At 42.5% G+C, this 21,046-nt stretch overlaps 1 protein-coding gene across 1 annotated transcript in view; it reads left to right on the top strand.

Moving 5' to 3' along the window:
• Window positions 1-21,046, top strand: part of ALK (anaplastic lymphoma receptor tyrosine kinase) — a 243,422-nt gene that overhangs the window by 207,312 nt on the left and 15,064 nt on the right. Inside the window, exons 12-22 of the mRNA XM_009333686.1 lie at window positions 1,951-2,113; window positions 6,593-6,743; window positions 9,243-9,374; window positions 10,320-10,464; window positions 11,332-11,514; window positions 13,005-13,103; window positions 14,068-14,220; window positions 15,450-15,548; window positions 17,304-17,490; window positions 19,747-19,837; window positions 20,775-20,839. Coding sequence (XP_009331961.1) covers window positions 1,951-2,113; window positions 6,593-6,743; window positions 9,243-9,374; window positions 10,320-10,464; window positions 11,332-11,514; window positions 13,005-13,103; window positions 14,068-14,220; window positions 15,450-15,548; window positions 17,304-17,490; window positions 19,747-19,837; window positions 20,775-20,839 — 1,468 coding nt within the window. The remainder of the gene's footprint in view (window positions 1-1,950; window positions 2,114-6,592; window positions 6,744-9,242; window positions 9,375-10,319; window positions 10,465-11,331; window positions 11,515-13,004; window positions 13,104-14,067; window positions 14,221-15,449; window positions 15,549-17,303; window positions 17,491-19,746; window positions 19,838-20,774; window positions 20,840-21,046) is intronic.

The raw sequence follows: 21,046 nt of genomic DNA, 5'->3' as shown, positions 1-21,046 counted from the left end.
TTGCTTTGGTTTTGGGGTGTTTTTTTGCAAGAATAAGCATAAGTAACTTCTGGTGCAAGACTGTCGATATCAGAGCTACTGAAGCATTTTGCTTTAGGAACTTTTAGACCTTGCTTTCTTAGGTGCTTTTCCCCTTTTACCTGTTGTTCTTGCGGTTTTTGGGGGTACATTGGAGGCAGAGGAGGAGAGGAGAATTCTTCCATTTGCTATCTGCTAATTTTAAGACTTTATACTGCCACCCATTGCAGAAGGATTGGAGAAGTAAGTAAAATAAGTATGTAAGTATCCATATAAAACAAGTAACAGTAGCAAAATCTCTAGAGGACCCTTGCAAGGGAGTTTTGAGGAGGGGTGGCATAGATTTTGCAGTAAGAAGGAGGAGATTATTCTCTCAGCTGTACTTAGATTGGGAAGCTTTCCTAAAGTAGTAGTTTTGCATTGCTTCTTGGAATAGCCAAGACTGTATTACAAAGGTTTTTCAGAAATACCAGCCACTTTATTTCTTAAAGTCCTGCCAAATTATTTTATCCATTTCATGCATTGAACTTTTTTATAAGAAGGAATTTAGCTCAACTTCAGGATTAGTTTGTGAAAAGGTAATTCAGACCTTGTGCCTGGCTAAACTAATGTGTTTCCTTGTATTTCTGGTGGGTGAACCCCTCCAGTAACAGTAATGGTAGAACTGCTGGCCTCTCGTCCAGACACATGCAGACCCTAATTTCTAGACCAGATCTGCTGAGACAATTCTGCTCTGAATTCCAAGAAGCAGATCAAGCTAATGCCCTACCTGAGCTAATTAGTACCATCGCTGAAAGACACTGCATGTATTGTATTGCATTAGTGGAAGCTGAGGGGGAAAATGGTGCCCTTTGAAAAAGCCATAAGGAGGGCTGGCTGGCCCAACATCATTTATAGAAATAATGTTCTTTAGATGTATGTCTTTTGTCTTTAATGGCAGTAGAATTAACTAATGGTGTTTATTAGGTTGTGTATACTAGCTTGTTAATAAGTATGAATGATAAATTATGTAATGTGCACCAAAAATGCTTAGTCCACTTATTTACCATCTAGATCTTAGTTTTGATTACGTATGAAATATTTCCTGATATACTGGCAAATATGCTAGGGTGGGTTTTACAAGAGCATTGTGGTCTTGCAACTGCACTGGCCCTAATAATGAATCTTTAAGGAAGAGGAAGGCATTTTCAGCATCATGTATTCAAATTAAAAAATCAGATTTTTTTGAGGCACAAATTAGCAAAGCCTTGTTCTAGAAATCTATTTGTACAGGGCTAGTACTTCCAGTTGATGAAAATGGCTGTAATAGGGATGCATTGATCTACACCCGCAGATCTGGCCTAGAATATGCAGAGCTGAATGCTTGTTTTACAGGGCTCAGTTAGGTGTTTTGCCTTCTGAAGCTTAACTTGAATCTCTTGTGAGCAAATAATTACTCAAAATACAATTAGTTTGTTGTTATGTTTTAATCACTGAGATGATGTTGTATGTACAAGTTTTTATCTAATTAACAGCTACTTTCCCATATAAAATAAATTCAATAATCAAACGTCTGTAGAAACTGAAAGAGCTAAAATGCACCAGTCTTGAGGTTATGAGTGTGCATTTTAACAGCCCAGAGAGCAGAGCACAAAACTGGGTGGTCTGGGTTGCATTTTACTCTACTCTGTGATCTTTGCCTTTTTGAACCTTAGAAAAAGTAAAGCTATGTTCATAGTTGGGATAGCTTTCAGGACATGTAGATGAAAAGCTGTCAAATACTGAGATACACAGCGCTATGAGTCTTTTAAAAGAATTCTGTGACTATTTGCTCTGGCTAAAACCTCCGGGGTCAGGTTCTTCTCTTGGTCTGACGAGAGAGTGAATAAAGAGCGGAACAGCTACTTGATCTTTGGATGGTCGGATCATGCTTTGCATATGTCCTCATTTCAGATCACTGGTTATTCACAACATGTGGTGCCAGTGGACCCTATGGCCCCACACAGAGCCAATGCAATGATGCCTACAGGAATTCCAACCTCAGTGTGATTGTAGGAGCTGAAGGGATTCTCCAAGGCATTCAGATCTGGAGAGTACCAGCAACCAACACATACAGGTAAGGGAACCGTCTCCGATTGTCATGATATATCTTTGCGTTTGAAACTTATCCAAGCTGTAGATACATGCTAGGTATATATGAAGTATTATATTCAGAAGTTTGGCCAGATCTACCTGGGTTTTACTCCTCCTTGATCCTGTGATTTCCAACCTTTCCAGTCTCAGATTTGTTGTCTGGAAGATGCGACTTTTTGGTGAAAGAGAGAAGAAAAGGAAGAGAAGCGACCATCTGAGGCAGACAGATCTTTAGCCTAAATGGTTACAGGTTGGGAGAGCTCCATAAGTAGCTGAAAATCAAGTGTTTTGACCTCCCCAGGCCAAGGGGCATACTTATCCCATGTGCCATCCATTGAATTCTGGGATCAGAATGAGTTTTTCCCACTCTTCACCCAGTATAGGAGGCACAATCATATGTCAGTATTTCTTATGGGACAGCTTGCATCAAGCTCTGCTCAGCATCTTGACTTTTTTGAATCTAGGCATGATAAGTTGAGCCTGTAAGCCTGGCTCACCACTGTGGAATTGATTTTGGAAGCCAGCCACTTAAATGTTAGGCTCTGTGATACTGAGGGTTCTAACGCTGAAATCCCTCTGTGGAGTTATTTTCGAAGGGAGATGGTCAGATACGGTTCAATGCTACTTAATCAGATTTTTACCAATCATTTTTTCTTTTTGCTCTTGCTGGGGAAATAAGTACAATCGAAGTTTAGTTCACTGTATCTGAATGCTAACATCAAGCCATTACATGCATCAGTTTGTAAGCAGAACTGTCTGTTTGAATCAGTGACTGTCTAGTGGTGTTTATTCATGCAGCATTCCCTACTGAAACCAATGATGGTATCATGGATTTCAAAGCAGAACATTCCACTGAAGGCTTTGAGCAAATTTCGGTTAAAAATTACTGGCACCTTCTTTTTTTTCTTTTTATTGAAAAAGAATATTAATATTGAGGATAGATGTCAGTCTCTAACAGCAGTCTACTGCAAAGCAGTTTTGAGAAACTGGCTAGGCTAGGCCAGGCACAAGTTCTGCCTGAGTACCTATTACCACAAGGATTGATGGTAATGAAAAAAGCATTAATGATATTTTACTCAGCTATCAAAAATGAGTTGCCTGAGGTGAATAGAATTTTTCAGGACTGGCATTCAGTAAATATGGTTATAAAATATAGCCCAAAAGAGAAGAGGCAATAAACTTACAACATTGTCATTTCTTTAATATCACAGCCCAAGAAGAGCCAGAATTCCAGTGCAACTGTAGGCTGATTTTTGCTACACAATACAAACCAGAGGTCCTGCAGGGAGGACCTGTCTATTTAAGTCCTATAAATGACCTAACAGACTTTTAGGTTCTGTGTAGATAATAGACGGCTAATGTCTTTGGTAACCTATGTATAAAGGGATGACATTCTCTTCTGCACCTCTTAAGGCTACAGTAGAGAATTCACTCAGCCTGGGGTAAGGAGGCAGCAATTGTGGGCTTAAATTAACTTGACATCTTCCTGATTCTGGGCTGCTGAAGGGGCAGCAGAGCCCCCCAGTATAGCATAGCCCTAGGAAAATGTCAATTTGCAATATCAATTCTAAGGCTTCCCAGAGTCTGGACCCACTGCCTGTATTTAGCTCTCCCCTGCAGGCCTGCTGCACTGTGGGTCCTGTAAGTTAGCCTGATAGCTATCTCCAGTATACCTGACCCAGAGATAAAATCCTCCAGCTGGCTGTTGGGCTCTTAAGAAAGCTGTTGTTATGCCATATCAGTGCATTTTACACTGTGTAATGTAGAGCAGTGAGTTACATTCCTGATAAATGCATAAGAAGGATATAGATTGTGTGAACATGAGACAGAATATGCGTTATTAAAATGCGAAGACAGAAAGCTCAACTTTTCACAAAACTCTCCTAGCACAAGCTAACCACACCCAGAAAACCCCACCATCTGTGAAGGTCTGGCTAGGCTGCCACACACTGTAGACAGCTTCATTTGAAGACTGGAGTCCTACATGCTCCAATGCTGATATGGACAAAATCATCTGGTTTGCTCCCACGGGACTGCACATTGTATAACAATAAAGATAGGCAATATAAAAGAATATTTTTCTTTTCAGATTTCCTTCTAAGCATTCAGAAGGTCTTGTCATCCCATATCTAGGCCTATGATCAAGTATGAGAGAAGTGAACTGTAAAAAATTACACGTTACCATCCATTATCTGAATTCTTTCAATTTTTAAAGCAAGAGTCTTTGGTCCGTTTTGCTAAGTGTCTCATTTGTTGTCACCTCCACTGTCCTCTCTTTTCTCTGGTCCCTTCTTGTAAGGTAGCACAAGAACACGGCACAGTGGAATGCAAAAAGGTGTCCTTCTAAGTTGGCCAGCCTAGGCACTACATTTTCTCATATTCTCAAAACTAGCTCCAGTGTTTCCGATGCCCTATCTAACTAGAGGTGGATTTTTTTCTCCAGCCCTGGTTTGCACAGGCAATGCACTCTGCTCATCCAGACCCTTCCTGCAGACACAGTTTTGTTTTTCAGTTCCTACAAGTATGATGGTAAAAGAAAACGAGGAAGACCGTGGAGGTATTCTGTGTTCTGGTTATATCTACTCAGGGTGGTCTGAATCTTTCTTCAGGACCAATATGGTTAAATGGATTCCTCCTGTAAAAGAAAGCTGTGCCTAAGGAAAGGGATCTTGCTAAAACTTGAAGACAAGATAACCCATCTGTTTAAATAGTGACACCCATTTTGAATAGGGAATGACTGTGACCTGAATCTACTGGGTTTTATTTGTCTGCAGCTTTTGAATGAGGCCAAAATGGGTTCTCCTGAACTTCCTGACATCATTGCTTGTATGCAAAATCTGTTCATACACAGAAAAATATGGCCCCTAATTACAGTCGATTACCCCTGCCAGCTTGCTGTGCCTGATAGTGCACCTCATTAGCCATTACAAAATTCTACAGCAAATCAACTCGAGTCTTCAGATTCATGCAGCATCTGTTCAGGGTAGCCCAGTGCTGTGTCCATCACTTTTTCTGCTGGCTCCAGTGCAGTCTTACTGAGGAATGATTGCTTTGATTATCAGCAGTGGCATGAACATAATCATGTCACATTGTGAGGATCTAATGTGCTCGATGAGGCACTTGATGCCCCATAGTTACTTCAACATCAGAATTGCTCCATGCTGGCTGCCTCAGAGCAGTATCACAAGGTGAGTTCTTCATGCTAATCGTTAAGGCAAATTGCTGGCTGAAAGTGAGCTGGCTGCCCGACCTGTTCAGGGTGCTCACTCATGATGGGCACTGCTGGTTCATTCTGCTTGTAGCCTGTCTGCATGCAAGACTGTGCTGGACAAAGACCAACCAGGTGCTAGAAGAAAGGAGGAGTTAAAGCAGAGCACCTATACTGTAGCTGGTAGGAAGCCAAGAGGAAGTTTTGTGTTCTCAGCCCTGCAGTCACTGTTTACATGCTCCACGTTGAATTTGTTCTCATGGAAATAGCTGCAAAGCTACTAATGTCAGTGGAGAATCACCTGCTTATTTCAGCTCTAAATTGAACTTGCTGTACCACCACTCTCTTGCTCAGAAAGTTGAGTAACTTTGTCTTTTATTGCAGCAGAGATGTGTGTTTTATCGTGATTTTTATAAAGTGCTTTGAAATCCTTTGATAAAAGCTGCATCAAGTATGTAAATTGTTTATGTACTTAGAAGGGGAGAGGGAGGAGCTGAGCAGCTGAGCTGGAGTGGTACAGCCAAATCTTTGGGTACATCAACAACAGTAAGGACCTCTGAATCTTGACTGCTTGAAGTAAAAGTCCCAGAACCTTAATTGAGACTGCAGCAGCCTGTGTATGCAACCTAGCCACTCCTGGCTGGAGACAGTGAGACGTTCATGGTGACTGCAACTTTAGCCTGGGACTTTTGCCTTCCTTGTTTACTGCAGGTAGTGTTGTGTCCATCTACTCTTCTATATTCCTCTGGTTCTGGGAATAGGAGAGCTGTTTCCCATCTGGTCCATGCTACCAGGACCAGTTTTGCTGTCTGCTTTCTCAATTCTCCCCCTGTCAATCTCATGCTTAATGTTCTTTTTAGCCATATGTGCTGTACTTACCGGTTCTCTTGCTTCTTTCTCTTCATTGCTGCAAACCTCTCAAGGGTATGCCTTCTGGGAAACAAGATGTGTTTCATATATTAAAGTTTGAAACTACAGGGACTTGTTCGCTCTGTCCTCAGCAAGTGTTTGCCCAAGAATCAATGTGAAAGAAGCTGTTTTGTAGCTACCCAAGTTCATAGGTCCATGTAGAGCAGAGAACCTCAGTCTTCAAGCTTTGGGTTTAGATTTATTTAGTGTCAGGTCTTCAGGGCACAGCCCTGTGACACTGTGTATAGTTCAGGTATGCAAAACAGTGCCTGGAAGTGGTTTGTACTACCTTCCACCTGTCTGGGACAACTCTGGTGCCAGGCTCTTGTTTTCTTTTTCCTGCAGCATCTCAGGCTATGGAGCTGCTGGTGGGAAAGGAGGAAAGAACACCATGGTGCGGTCCCACGGCGTGTCTGTGCTGGGAATTTTTGACCTCCAGAAGGATGATACTTTGTATATCTTGGTGGGACAGCAAGGAGAAGATGCTTGTCCTAGTGTAAGTGATCGCCCTTTCTGTTTTGCTTTAATCCCTTCTACAAATCCATTGAGTTTTGTCTGTTTACAGAGAAAACCATTGTCCTTGAGGGGTTTTGGGTTATATCGTTCAAGGGATAGCTACAGTTTTACTGGGAGGGCATGAGTGTGAAAGGATGGAGTACCACATCACTGTGCTCACTTCCTCTTCAACATTCAGGCCCCATTGGTTGAATGGTTGAATCAGAAACTACAGGTTTCTGATTGTTCTGCATATCTCAGAGCATCTGTGTGGGTTTTCGGAGAGAAAAGACAACGCTGCCTTCCTGTCCTCTGGAGATCAGTCTTCAAGGTTGACTTCACAGGGCTTTGTCTTTTTGTCTGCCATTATCATAGTACTCTGCAACGCTGGAGACACCCACCTCACAGGTCCTGTTTGGTTATTTTCTGTATGGGAATGTGAGAGGCAAATTAACCACTGCTGAGTCAGTCCTGATTTTTGTGTTACTAACCAATCATTGCTGCAAATGTCTTGACAGAAAGGTGCAACTTCTGCCATTTGCAAGCACAATAATCTATTAATCATTTAGTATTCTTCGGAAGATGAGGGAATAGGAGATTCTTATGGAGGAAACTAAGCATTATCTGATGAAATTTCACCTACAGGTTTGAGCTGGACATTTAAATGCTGTGCATTTCTTAACTGTTAATGGCTGGCATACAAGAGGTGAAAGCTTAGCAGTCTGTTACAGCAGAGAAAGGTTGAAGAATGTAGACAAGAAAGAGGGGTTCTCAAGGCTGGGTGCTGAAGTAAATAATGTTAAAACTGGAATTATACATATCTACAAACAAACCATTAATATGAAGCCCCTTTGCAATGAGAAATGCCCTAACTCAAAGTTCCATCTAACGTCTATATCTAGGACATTCCAGCTGAGTGTAATATATGGACTCATTAAATTGCAGGCCACTGTAATCTTAGTGAGAATTTATTGAGTGCTAATGTAATTCTTTCATTGAGGCAAAGAGATTGCATTGACTCGTAGAAGGGACTTCTACTAGATTGGATTGTAATCAGTTACGTCTTTGCCATGAAGGATTATTTTTTTTTTAATTCAATTGTAATCTAGTGGTTCCTTTGGGTCATTGACTTTGTCATTTTATTAATCATCCCCACCCAACTCCAAATCAATTAAGGAGAGGGAAGACTAGGGAAAGGAGGACTGGTTAGTTCCATAGGCAAGTCTGCACACACAAAACAGATGCCATTCATTCTCTGGCACAACCTAGAACACATTTTGTGGTCAACAGAATAATTTGTAACTTGAGGATGCTTTTATCAGGTTCCTCTACCAAAAGAAAACACATACATGAAAGTAGAAGGAAGCAGAAGGTCAATCCTACTGTAACAACTATTTGTGCATTTTTCCCTTAAACTGTTGTTGACTTAGGGAGTTCAGTGTGCGTAACAAGATAGCGTTAGTGAGATGAAACGTATAAAGCAAAGTAAGCTAGAAGCAAAGCTTGCAACTTACAAATACTCATAGCAGAGCCCTGCTTGTCATGCACTGTAGTACTCCAATTTAAAATCGAAGCGACAGTTACCTCTCTTAGGTGATAGTCCGGAAGTACTTATAAATGATGGTTTAATGTTGTGTTTGAAATCAGTTAGTGAATTCAGTGATTTGCCTAATAGAGAAGGTTCATTACATTTGGTACTAATTGGTGGAGGGGAGAAAAATGCTAAGTAGGAAATATGCTTTTTAGTGAAGTATTTTCTTTAACATCAGGTCAATGTTGCAATCAAAGGTGGGATTGCAGCTCTTTTGGTAGGCTTTGAACTAGCTAGCGCTGGTAATTACAGTAAAATTGCTACTACAGCATAAGCATCGGATCAACATCAAAACTTGCTTGGAAGTCTAGATAAATATTAGGTGGCTAGTCTATGCTGAGCTCATTGCTACTGGCCATGCTATGACTACCTAGGTTAAAGCTAGCCCTGGTACATCTACGTGAGCCACCAATACACCTGGGCTCTGGATAGATGCACGTTGGCTGCCTGGCCCCAACCAATGGGGCACTGGAAGAGGAGTAAAGTAACTTGGGTTCTCTCTTATGTCTCTGCCATTTGGCTGTTGCATGACATGGGGCAAGTCACATCGTCGCTGAGTTAATCCCTTCCCCCACTTGTGAAATGCAGATAGTTAATGCTGGGAAGTATTCGCAATGAATTCTGCTACACTTTGTATGTTAAAAGTTTATGGAGCTGTTTTACATGGTAATAGATACCAGCACTGAGCTTGCTTCAAAATAATTCAGTTAAAATGGCAACAAATTCTTCTGACAAAGGTTGAAGCAAAAAGTGAAATTCTTCTAGAAGAGCATTCACTTGCTTCTGCTTATGTAGTTTCACTGGAGGACAATTTATTGGTTTGGGAGGGTGAAGGGTCCACGAGGCCTGTGTGTGTACAAGGACATGGAGATTTCTTACCAGAACTCAGACCTGGTCTTCTGTTTGCAGACTAATGATATTATACAGAAAGTCTGCATTGGAGAGAACAATGTGATTGAAGAAGAAATACGTGTGAACAGAAGTGTCAATGAATGGGCAGGAGGAGGTGGAGGCGGGGGAGGTGCAACTTACATATTTAAGGTATGGAAACATAGTCCCCGTGCACCTTCAGCATGAACACGTCCTGCCACTTGCCTCTAGTACCACAGCCTGAAATATCTGAGAACCCTTTATACACCTCTCGGGAAGGGTCCACAAATTGAGCTCCGGGTATCCTTCTTTTCCAGTTGATAGCTGTAGTGAGCTGAGTTGGCCCTTCACGCTTCTTAGAACTTCTACGTGGTATGGCCACGCTTGCTTCAGTGGCTTGGAGTTTCCTTTGCAAACATAATAGTTTGAATTGGATTGTTTTCAATGCAAGCTAAGATGCCGAAGCATAATTCTACAGCAAAGGGCAAATTCCACAGGACTTTATTCAAATCTATCATTGCAGAACATTAGACTTCAGCTACACATTTGGCCTATACGGTGCAATGACAAGAAAAGTTGAGGGTAGCCTGTATGTTTTCTGTTGGCAACCCTATAGCTAGGGACCTGTTTTCTGTCATGTACTAGCTGAGACAGTACTCATTTCAAACACTGGTTTCAGGCGTTAACAATATGTTTAGATCATCCAGCTTCTACATAATTCTACATAATTCTCTGCATGCTCAGACAGTTTGCAGTGTAGCACTCATTTACCAATGGAGGCACTATATTGCACTATATAAAGCAGTGCGCCTTAGCTGTTTCGTTTGATGAAAGTCATCACACGGTAACATTACAAGCTTTCTAAGAGTCATCAGCACTGTAGGTACAATTCACAGAGCTGCTGATGCCACTGTTCTCTGTTGCAGAACTTGATAGGACTAGTGCTATTCATTAATCTTTTGGATGTGGGTGCAAAAATAATGCAATGGTAATTTGTGGTGCCAAGCAGTCCTAAATGCCTGCTTAGTGCAACATGCAGTAACTAGCGTGTGGTTGAACTTCCATTTGCGTGTCTGACTCAGTTTGAACACTGCCTTTATTTCTGAATTTGTTAAGATGGAGAATGGAGAACCGGTTCCCTTGATAATTGCAGCAGGAGGTGGTGGCAGGGCCTACAGGGCCAAAACAGACACATTTCATCCAGAAAGGCTGGAGAATGATTCCTCTATTCCAGGGTTGAATGGAAATTCAGGAGCTGCAGGTAAGGAAGGTTTATTCTTTTTAAGAAAACCTTTGTGATTATGTGGTACTCCCAGATTCCTCCTCACAAGGAGGTGAGGCGAAACTCATGAAAACACAGTTCAGGGAGAACATGGAAGTATAACAGATGCATATAGGAGGTACCCACAGTGCAGGGTACTTGACCTAAATAAGGGTATCAGAGATGGTATAGCTATAGCAATGGCAACATTCTCCCAAAATAATGTAGTACCTCTCATAAGCAAAGTTGTTTGATTTTTGATATGGGAGTTTGCAGTGCTGGACGTGGCCATCCTGCTCCCTGCACTGTTTTGTGCTGTATAGACATACTCACAGTTTCCCTGGCTTATGCAGAAAGAGCATAATTGCACCCTGGCTAGAAGTCTCTGTGAAGAGACCTTGGACAAAACAAGAAGCAGAGCTGAAAGTGAGTCACTGGTGAGTATGTTGTATTTAGAGCCGGGCTGGGACATGTTTTCACATCCCTTTCACTAAATTCCTTTTGTTCCACTTCAGAACCGACATAGGGTTTTTTCAAAAGTATTTTTTGCAAAGAGAAGGGGAAGGCTCTGTAAGCCAGAAACAAGTGGTTGGGGAGTAGGCAGGGATATCTTTTTACATTTTCCATAGAAAATACTTGTCCTTGTATGGTAGGTGAAAAAAGGTGCAGATGATTAACATGGTCAAAAGCCCTACAGAAAGGTCACTGTAGCACTGCGTAGCAAGCACATCCCCTCTTTTAACCAAGGCATGAGATTCTTACTTTCAGCTGAAGTGCTTTGAAGGAGTGCTTGTTGTGCAGATCCCTGCAGTGTTTTTTACACAAGAATAACCCCTACCTGTGCCTTTTCTCTTCTCCTAACTGCAGGTGGTGGAGGTGGCTGGAATGATAACACTTCCTTCCTGTGGTCAGGAAAATCCTTGCTGGAAGGTGCTACTGGAGGAAGATCCTGCCCCCAGGCCATGAAGAAGTGGGGGTGGGAGACAAGAGGGGGTTTCGGAGGGGGTGGAGGGGGGTGCTCCTCAGGTGGAGGAGGCGGAGGATATATAGGTAAAGTGGCTTCGTGTTCAAGGTGTCCCTTCCCCTCCTTTAGTGCTAATGATCAGCAAAACACTGATAGATAATTCTCCTGTAGCTAGCATATTTGACTGTTATGTACTAGTATGTCTGTGTGTTGCCTTTTTAGCACTAGATGAATGTATGGCATTTAGTCTTTGAGCAAATAGCCAGATGTCAGTCCTTCAGCTGTAATCCTGGCTTTGCACTCTGCAAAACGTGCCATCAAGATCCTGCTGTGATTCTTGAGCCTTCCATTTTGGGGTTATGGTGCTGAAGAAAGAGGAGCCACAGGCTGTGTGCTCCCATTGCCAGCACCTGTGTTTTGAGGACTTTGGTCCTGGAGACTGGCAGCCAGGCTTTATGCCAGGGGAAAGGCGCAGCTTCTTCTACCCTGCCCTGCTGTGGGTGGGCCTTGGTCCTGCACAGGTGGTCTCTGGGGCAGAGGCTCAGGCTGCCAGCCAGGACCCCTCTTAATAACGATGGTGGTGTTGACTTCAGTCAACAAGGAGCTAATTTCATGTGCTGCGGGTCTCAGGACAGCTGTCAGATGGCATTATGTCGATTATAACTGGTGTGGGCCAGATTCAAGATATCTACTAACCCATAATCTCCTGGGCCACATAGTTTCTTCAGCCATCTGCACTGTGGTGGACTTTTTAACCCCCGGTTCTCCACAGCTTACATCAAGTGTATGATAGACTAGAAATCCTGAGAGGAAGTAATGAATTTAAATTATTAAGTGCATGTTTTGTACCAATGTTACTGTGTAATGCTTCTTTTTCCAACAGAATGCCTCACATGACATAATTTTGATTTCACTGAAGATGGTTACAGAGGAAAAGCCGTTTTTGGGTGGGGTGGGGGAATCTTTGCATGCTTGTAGTACAAAATATATGGCCCGTACTGTGCTTCTAATATGTTCTATGTATTGCCCATACTTCGCTCCTGATATGTTCTATATGCCCAAGCACAAATGAGCAACTCATAAATTCCTTCAGTCCCCATTCCTGGTGGACCACCCTGCTTTCAGGGTGCAAAGGAGAGGAAGGATATCAGATTATATTCATTCCCTCTGCTAACACAGTACATACATACATCAGCAAAGGTGAACTTAGCCCTTGAGTACTGGTGTTTTCCAGTCTCTTGGCTACATTAATTTTAAGAAGGGCTTATATGTTTCACAGCATCCAAATGGTTAAAGATGAAGTTTGTGCCTTAGTTTGCAGCAGTCTGCCTAAAACAGAGCTAAGAAATTGATTGTCTCAAGCTGCTGCTATTAAATTGAAGTTCTAGAGATAAAAGACCAGTGGTTCGTGCCACAACTCGCTAAGTGTTCCCTATATGTTAAATACTTCGGTTTATTCTCTTTTCTCATTTGGATGCCTCCCTAAATATGCTGAAGTCATGCATGTTGCAATGCTTATCTGTATTTTAGTGCCAATGAGCCTCAGTCTGTTAAGGTAACTTCTGGTTTGACGTAGGTGGCAATGCTGCAGTGGACAATGACCCAGAGATGGATGGGGAGGATGGTGTGTCCTTTATTAATCCAATTGGTACTTTATACACTCCAGCACTTAAAGGTATTCATATTGGTCAGAAGTCTTCTAGTGGGTTTATTTCATGTTAAGAATAGTTTGCATCTGTAGGACACTTTACAACCCTTTGGGTACAGCTTAGTGTCTTCATGAACACGAGGAGGCAGAAAGATAGCATAACAAAGTCCAGTGGAGAATAAACGGAAGTAGCAGGAAGAAAGCAGGTGGAGAGAACATCAAGGCTATTAGAAAACACTTCCCAACAACGTAGTCTACCAGCCTGTAGTGTAATTTTGGCCAAGGAAAGTGGTAACAGAACCTCATAGTTCAGATAATTTAGAAAAGAAACAGACAAAGCACCTGACTATTCGCTAACAAACATGTTCCTTAGAGCATCCCTCAGCAAAGTATGCAGGTTGGACCAAGGAGTTTCTAGGGAAAACAGTGCAGTACTGCCCAGCAGTGCGGGCGAGTGATAAATACTGCCACTCCAGCCTGTGTTTGCCCAGAAGTCAGTGTCTTGGATATGTTTGTGATGTGTTCAGAAAATATAAAAAAATCTATTTGCTCAAAAAAAATGTTTGCTTTAGAACAGCCAGAAGCATTTTCAAATACATGTGCGCTCTGGCCTGATAGATTCAGACAGAAAGTTTTGAAAAAATTGCATTGTTTGATCTCAGAGGGAGTAGAGGCCAGGAAAGAAAAGGGTGAGCCCCACGGACCGCCGAAAGGGCAGGTTTCCCTTAGCCTCAGCAGCAGCCTCCTTGCTAAGGTGGTAGGACTATCTGCTCAAAGAGAGCCAGTGCACCTCAACTGCAGTTGGGCTAATTTAGCTGGATGCTATTTTCTACATGAGAAAAGGACAGGAGCTATGGAAGGTGGGGAGAAATCAGTTTCTTAGATGGGGCCCACCCTGCCACATCTGGCAACCATGACCACCATGTCCCCTGTTTCTGTCAGTGAACGATCTTTACAGTAATTAACTCAGCTTCTTTCATCCACTCCCTAGTGACAGAGGGGCACGGAGAGGTGGATATTAGGCTCCATCTTAACTGCAGTCACTGTGAGATGGACGAGTGCCGTGTTGATCTTGAGACTCAAAAAGTCATTTGCTTTTGTGAGCCAGGCACAGAGTTGGCTGAGGATGGTGTGTCTTGCATAGGTAAGTAGGTGTATGGGGTAGGCTGCTAGCGTGTGAAACAGAAAATGAATGGCAAAAATCTGTAGTTTGGACTGTAAGGCATCCTGAAAGTATTATCTAGTCTTTCTTAAAACTGGCTTCTGTTGAATGTTACCTTCTTTCCTGCTGGTATATGCTGCAGAGTTATTTTGCTAGGATGTAGACACATCAGTGCTGAGGAATGGTGCACGGAGCAGCATTGCTGGTTTGCTTTACAGTATGTTTGACATACTGGGCAGCACTGAGGAGAATCAAATTTTGTGCCTGGTTGTGCTGATGCTCACATTCTGCTCCGAAATCATGAAAGTTTGCTCACTGGAGGAATTTGCCAGCTAAACTTAAATTCCAGGTCAGTCCTCTTAAGAACCAAACAAATGTACAAGGTGAAGGAGAATACAATTCCTGTGGATCTGGACATATAAAGTGCAGGTGCAGAATCTAAAAGAAATTCTGCGTGAGAGATCTCTGAGGAAAACAGAAGACAGTGCCTGTACTTGCCTTACTTGAAAAACCAAGTGCTCAGAGCTCCATTACTAGGTTTCCTTCATTTTCTTGCCCAGCAGTTAGAGCAAGTGACTCCAGGGTTTCGGGATCCTGCTCTCAGCTTTGTCACTGGCATGGGAAAATTATTCTGTCTTTTTACCATTCCCACCTGCAAAATGGGTTAAAAGCATGGTCATTTTGCCAGGGTGAAGTAAACCTTAATAGATGGTCATTGAATGTCTTGTGGTCCCAAGTGAGGATGCAGCTATTGAATACTTTGTACTACACTTACTGTTACCGGGTTTTTCTGCCTGGATTAGATGCATTTAGGAGATGATGTATTGCAGTCCTCCTTCTGCTTTTGCTGTGATTTGGCATTGATAGCAGCACTTTAACCCTGGCAATGTAATGTTCTTTCCACCTCCCCAGCCTCCTGCCCCAGGTTTTTTATGGTCTTGTTTTCATACCCAGGGAGTGCACATGTTAATTCGTTGATAGCAAACCAACTGTTTTAATGGTGTTAAATTGATATTAATTGAGGAAAGTGAAACAATGAGGTGTTAGAGGTTATAGATCCTGAGAACTGATCATGCCAGAGGTTGCTCCTACACTACAGGAGCAGCAGATGAGTAAATGGAAGGAAGAGCAGAAAAATCTGTCTGCAAAAAAGTGGCTGCTGGAAGATAATTTCAAACATGTAATTCCTTCTTCTCCTGCCTCTGTTACAGCTGAACCAGTGGTTCATCTCCCTCTCTCCTTGGTCTTGTCTGTAGTGACTTCAGCATTGGTGGCTGCTTTAATTTTGGCTTTTTCAGGAATCATGATAGGTGAGTGTTTCTCTGCAAAAGATATTTTCGTATGAGGGCTGGATCTTAGCCAGGGATAATTGGGCCCTGGGAGGCAAAAGTATTCAGGTTTTTAGCTACTGCTGTATTTAATGTCACCTTCCCACACACATGCCTTAACTTCAGATTTCAGTAGTTGTTTCTAACCACAATGACCAATTTGAGGAGGTTTCAGTTACTGACTGCATCTCGAAAGAGACATTATTGCTTGTGTTGTAGTGTAAAGCTGCCAGAACACAGCTGCCACTGGTTTTGTGAGAGCTGTTGGTGCTTAATGCCTAAGAGCAAGCTTCTTTAATTGTGTGCCTATATACAGTTTTAGCCTCTCAACGTATGACATTTAAGCTTGAAATTCTCACATAGGTTCCCCTTTCACAAACTGCTACTTAATAGGTTGTGGGCATTCTTGGCATCTTTATCTGAAATTCTAAAAGGTATTTTTCACCCTTTCATCTTCTTATTTTAAACAATTGCTCACCTGCATTCAATTGCAAGCAGAATAGACTTGAATCAATGACAAGCAGCCAGGGATTCAAACCACAGCTCTGCCACCTTTCTTTGTCCACACTGTATATAGTCTGGGGGAGGGGAGGGATGTACCCAGAGCAGCAAATGGCAACTATTAAATTAGATTTGCACAGCTGGTTCAGTTTTAAGAATATCAGGAGTTATCAGTTGCACACACATGGTCCTACATGTATTATTTCTGGCCTGACAGTACCCCTTTAAAATTACTAATTACTTCTCAGGGAGTGGAAGAGTAATCCTCTTTCCATCCAACTAGCCTATCATTGCCATCTCAGGAAAGAGCAGCGATTTAAAAAATCAAAGCAAAAGCAATGAGGAGGAAAATGGAGGACAGGAAGGGTTTGTGGATAGGTCATTACATCCGTCTGCCTTTGCGAGTCCATGTTTACTCCTTAAATTCTTCCCCTGAGCAACATCTGCTGAAGAAGATGCAATAGCTATTACCGTCACAGTCTTTGGGCTCAATCCAGCTCCCACAGAAATCAATAGTAAGGGTAATACTGATTTAACCTGCTCACGATTGGCATCTTGCTTTGAAAAAAATACTGCAATATGAATTACTATTTCAAGGAATATCCACAGGATGTCTTCTTTCAAGTTGTGATTTCTAATGGCGTTTCAGAAGTATCAGTGAAGTGATTCAAGGAGTATAACACTACCATAAACTGATTTCAAATTTAGTCCAACTCTGTTTAGAAACAGAGGAAGTTTTGCAAAATGAGCTAGTTTTATGTACAATGTGTTATTCTGAGGTAACAGTTTAGTCTATCCATTTTGAACAATATAATGCAATAATTCATTTCAGATTTTAGTCATTTCTACGTGATTTAGGAAAGTTGGTTATAACCCGACTCCCTCAAGTTTGGAACTGGACTCATACTTGGAAGATCCAGTTAAATAGAACAAAACAAAAACCTGAGACCTCTGAAATCAGAGATCTCTGCAAATGAAATTCATTTTACTTCTTCCAAACAGTTCATGAGCAAGCTTGTTTCTTCATAAGATGTGTAAATCAAAGGTTTCTGGATAACTTCAGATTCCATTTTCTATCTGTAATTATTTGATGTACAGAAATATGACGGTGTCACTGTCTGGTTTGATTCACTGAAATTTGGCCACACAGTGAATTCCAGTGAGACGTGCTGCACGGTTGCTGTCCTGTTCCAAAGTCAATCTGTATCTCTGGTTTACTGTGTTCTCCGTATTTAGTATATCGTCGGAAGCACCAGGAGCTACAAGCCATGCAGATGGAGTTACAGAGCCCAGAATATAAGCTGAGCAAGCTGCGTACCTCCACTATCATGACAGACTACAATCCCAACTACTGCTTTGCAGGAAAGACCACATCCATTAGTGACCTCAAAGAAGTGCCTCGAAAAAACATCTCCCTCATCCGGTAAATTCATCTTTGCCTTCCCCATGCTTCACACTATACACTTGCGTATGCTGGCTCTCTTACACAGATGTGAACTCATGTCTTTGTGCGGGCACGTACAAATTCTCATGCACTTGTAGACTCATGCCCCTTTTCATAAGAAAGATGTAAAGCTGCAGTAGTTAGGCTTGTGTGGAGGGGACTAGACTTTGGCAGTCTCCTTGACCTTTTACAGGTGCAGTGTTAATCTTCTGGGATTATGAGAGGAACTGAAGAGTCATCACCAGTAATTCAGACCCATCTTTTGCAGACCGTGCAATGAATGGCCTGTTTCCCGTATTAACTGATGAAATGCTGGGAAGGCTGAGGCTTGTGGGAGGCTCTTTTAAAGTCTTTGATGGGATCTTTGGTAAAGACAATGACATCCTTAAGTACAATAGCAGGAAAAGCAATGGGTTTGAGACTGCCAGACAGTATTAAAAAGACAGGAATATAAAGCCAGCAGGATAGTCATGTCTAGATCAGAACTTCTGGAAAGGTCAAAATAGTCTCTTAAGAAAAACTTGAACGTTCAGAGTTCTTTCCCACCTTGGTCTACTGCAGGATACAGTGCATGCCACTTGTGAATGTGACATTACTCTTGTACCATGCAGCTTTACACAAAAAGCCAAGAAATGGAAGCAGGAGAGCTTGGAAGACTAGGGAGCTTACGGTGCTAAAAAAGATGATGCTAGGTAACAGTTTAGTCTACTGCAACGTTTTGCTGTCTCTTATCTCATTCCCTCTTACCTGCACGTCTTGCTGGACTGCATCTGGAAGTTTCCAGTGTACCCTGTGCTGCTGCTGCCTTTGTCACTTGGGCTCTGAAAGGATTTTTGAAGTGTGGCAAGCTGCAGAGAGCAGAGGATACAGCTGGGAATTGATAAGGGCAGGGAAGGTGAGCTTTTGGGGAGGAGGGTGAGTTATGAGCTGTAGAGATCTGGTTTATATCCTCAGTTTGTAATAAGTTGGTCAGGCGTAGCCAAGAATAGTGTCTCAAGCTGACACCTACAAAACGTTATTAAAAGAAGTGGTTGAGTCACAGGCAACGCAAGTCCTCACTATGGTTTCACTGCCTAGACTGGTCTTTATCCTGTCAAAACTGCAGACAGAGCTTAAGCAACAACAGAGCAGATTGCCCTTAGCAGCACCTGTTTGAACGGACAGGAGGGCAACAGCCCATGCAAAAACAGTCCACCGATAGACCAGAGAACAGAATCGGTGCAGCTCTCAGGCCAGACCTGGCTCTACCACAAAAGTGCGTGTTGTAGAAGAGAGCCTTATTGAGAGCCTTTTACCCGGACCGAGATGCAGGAATGTCTTTTAGAGGCTCAAACTGCTACTGCCTGATGTGCAGCCCATGCAGGTTTAAGAGGGACTCGGGATCTGGTATGCAGCCTCATTCTCTGCCAGAGTTTGCTATGTTGTTATGACATGCCACCTATGTGGTAAAGCTATTTTTGTACCAGTTGACTTAACGTTAAGTCAGTGAAGACTGAGTAGACAGGTACGCAAAATCTGTATCACAAGGACATAGGATGGGATCTGTTGTATGATTACTTTAATTCCTTTCTCTTTTTCTTGTACCCTTATTCAAAATAAATCTGTAAATTTCATAATATGATCAGTGCCAGAAACGATTCTCAGCACGAATACCTAGAGCCGAGTGCTTTACAAAGCACTATCATCACCATTTACTGGCTAAGGTACTTACCCAGAATCACAAAATAAATCAGGAAAAGATACTTGGTTTAGAATTCAGGTCCTTTGAGAACCATTGTGCTTCCTAGTTTCTTGTTCAATGTTTTCTTTAATGGTGATGCATAAACATCGTGGGAGCTGTTAATGTGTTTAGGGTGTAGGAACACCAAGACTTAAAACCTATCTTTATTGACCTGTTTTGGAGCACCCACCACTAGAGCACTGACACCAAAGCCCATAGAAGAGTGCTATCCATTACACGCCGCAGTGCCAGCAGCTTGATTTCACGGGGGAGGGCGACTGTTCACTTTTGAGGATTGCTTTCCATACCTATTAAATACATTGTAGGTCCAGGAAAGATCGCATCAAGGTCTGGTCCCCCTGCATAGTGTGAGGGGTGGTATCGTCAGTGTCAATATCCCGTTCTCCCTGTTTCACTACCATGAAAATCGTGAGCCCGTTCTGTGAGCTGTGACCACAGTGTTATAATGTGTGTTCTCTGTAGTAAAACCTTCTTGTCTTCTCTGGTCTGTCCAGGGGTTTGGGCCACGGAGCCTTTGGTGAGGTATATGAAGGTCAGGTGGCAGGGATCCCCAGCGACCCCACTCCCTTGCAGGTGGCTGTGAAAGTAAGTGACAGTGTATGAGTTATCATGACGGTTTCATGCACCTTTCACCCAAGAGTCCCAATGCATTATAAAATTGAAGATGAATTAAGCATTACTATAGCACTGAAGGATGTGGCTAGAAAGGTTGCTACTCTCTTGCAACACTTTAATCCATCATAGTGATGGTACAGCTTGTAGCATATGGGCTTGTGAGATTATTAAAAGAGGTCTGTAAGTAGTAAATAGGCAAAGATTTCCCATACAGCTGCAGTAGACTGCAGGTATGAGAAATAAATCCATCCTCTGTCCATCCTCCACATGCTACACCTGGTGTGGTAATCTGTCCAAAGCCTTTGAGTCAGAGGCCAAAAGTCTTCACAAGACTTTTGTCTTGTGCCAGGGCCAAGAGCAGCTGGCACATAAATCAAAGAGCCTGCAGGTAGGAGGTGGCTGGTTTTCCAGGGATTACAGGATGGATATGCACTGGATGTGAAGCTAAGAGACCCTGGTAGGGTTCTCCAGGCCTTCAGCAGCCTAGCTAGCTTGTTTTCTCCTAGAGGTTACACAGCAGCACAGTCCTACTGCTAGTTATAGTTCATAGTCTTGCTGGGAGGTAGGAGTATTGAACTGTCAGAGAGCTCAGGAACTGTGGTCTCATTCCTCATCCTCTATAGAGCAGAGTCCCATATATTGAGCGCTCTTCCCTGTGCACTCTGGGCTATTTCCTTTGCTGGGAGGAAGATGACAGTGGCGTTGATGGGCCATGTGTTCTCATCTTTACCTTTCAACAGGCTTCACAGCCTAGTTTAGTAATGGTCTAGCTATTATCTTAGAGTGAGGTTTCTTTTAGAGAAACAAGGATTGCTGCAGACAATGTTAGTACTTTTGGTTGTGCCAGGTGTTCTACATCTGTAAGTTTAAATATCTTCATCTTGTGAACCTGTTCCTTCTTTTCCAGACATTGCCAGAAGTGTGTTCGGAGCAAGATGAGCTGGACTTCCTCATGGAAGCTCTCATTATTAGGTGTGTATGAATAAGATGAACAGCACTTGTGTAGGCTTGCAAAGCCCAGCCCACACTTTACAGAAAAAAGGTGCTTTGAGAGGTGATGTCCACGCAACACATCTATACAGTAGTTTTAGCGCATGGCTGTAGTATTTTACAAAAAGGATAGGCATTGCCATCCTTTTTTATCCTTCTTACAAATGAAGAGGCACCAGATGATTAAGG

The sequence above is a fragment of the Pygoscelis adeliae genome, unplaced genomic scaffold, assembly GCF_000699105.1.
Source record: "Pygoscelis adeliae isolate BGI_AS28 unplaced genomic scaffold, ASM69910v1 Scaffold1, whole genome shotgun sequence".
NCBI lineage: Eukaryota > Metazoa > Chordata > Aves > Sphenisciformes > Spheniscidae > Pygoscelis > Pygoscelis adeliae.
This window is presented reverse-complemented; position numbering and strand designations above follow the sequence as displayed.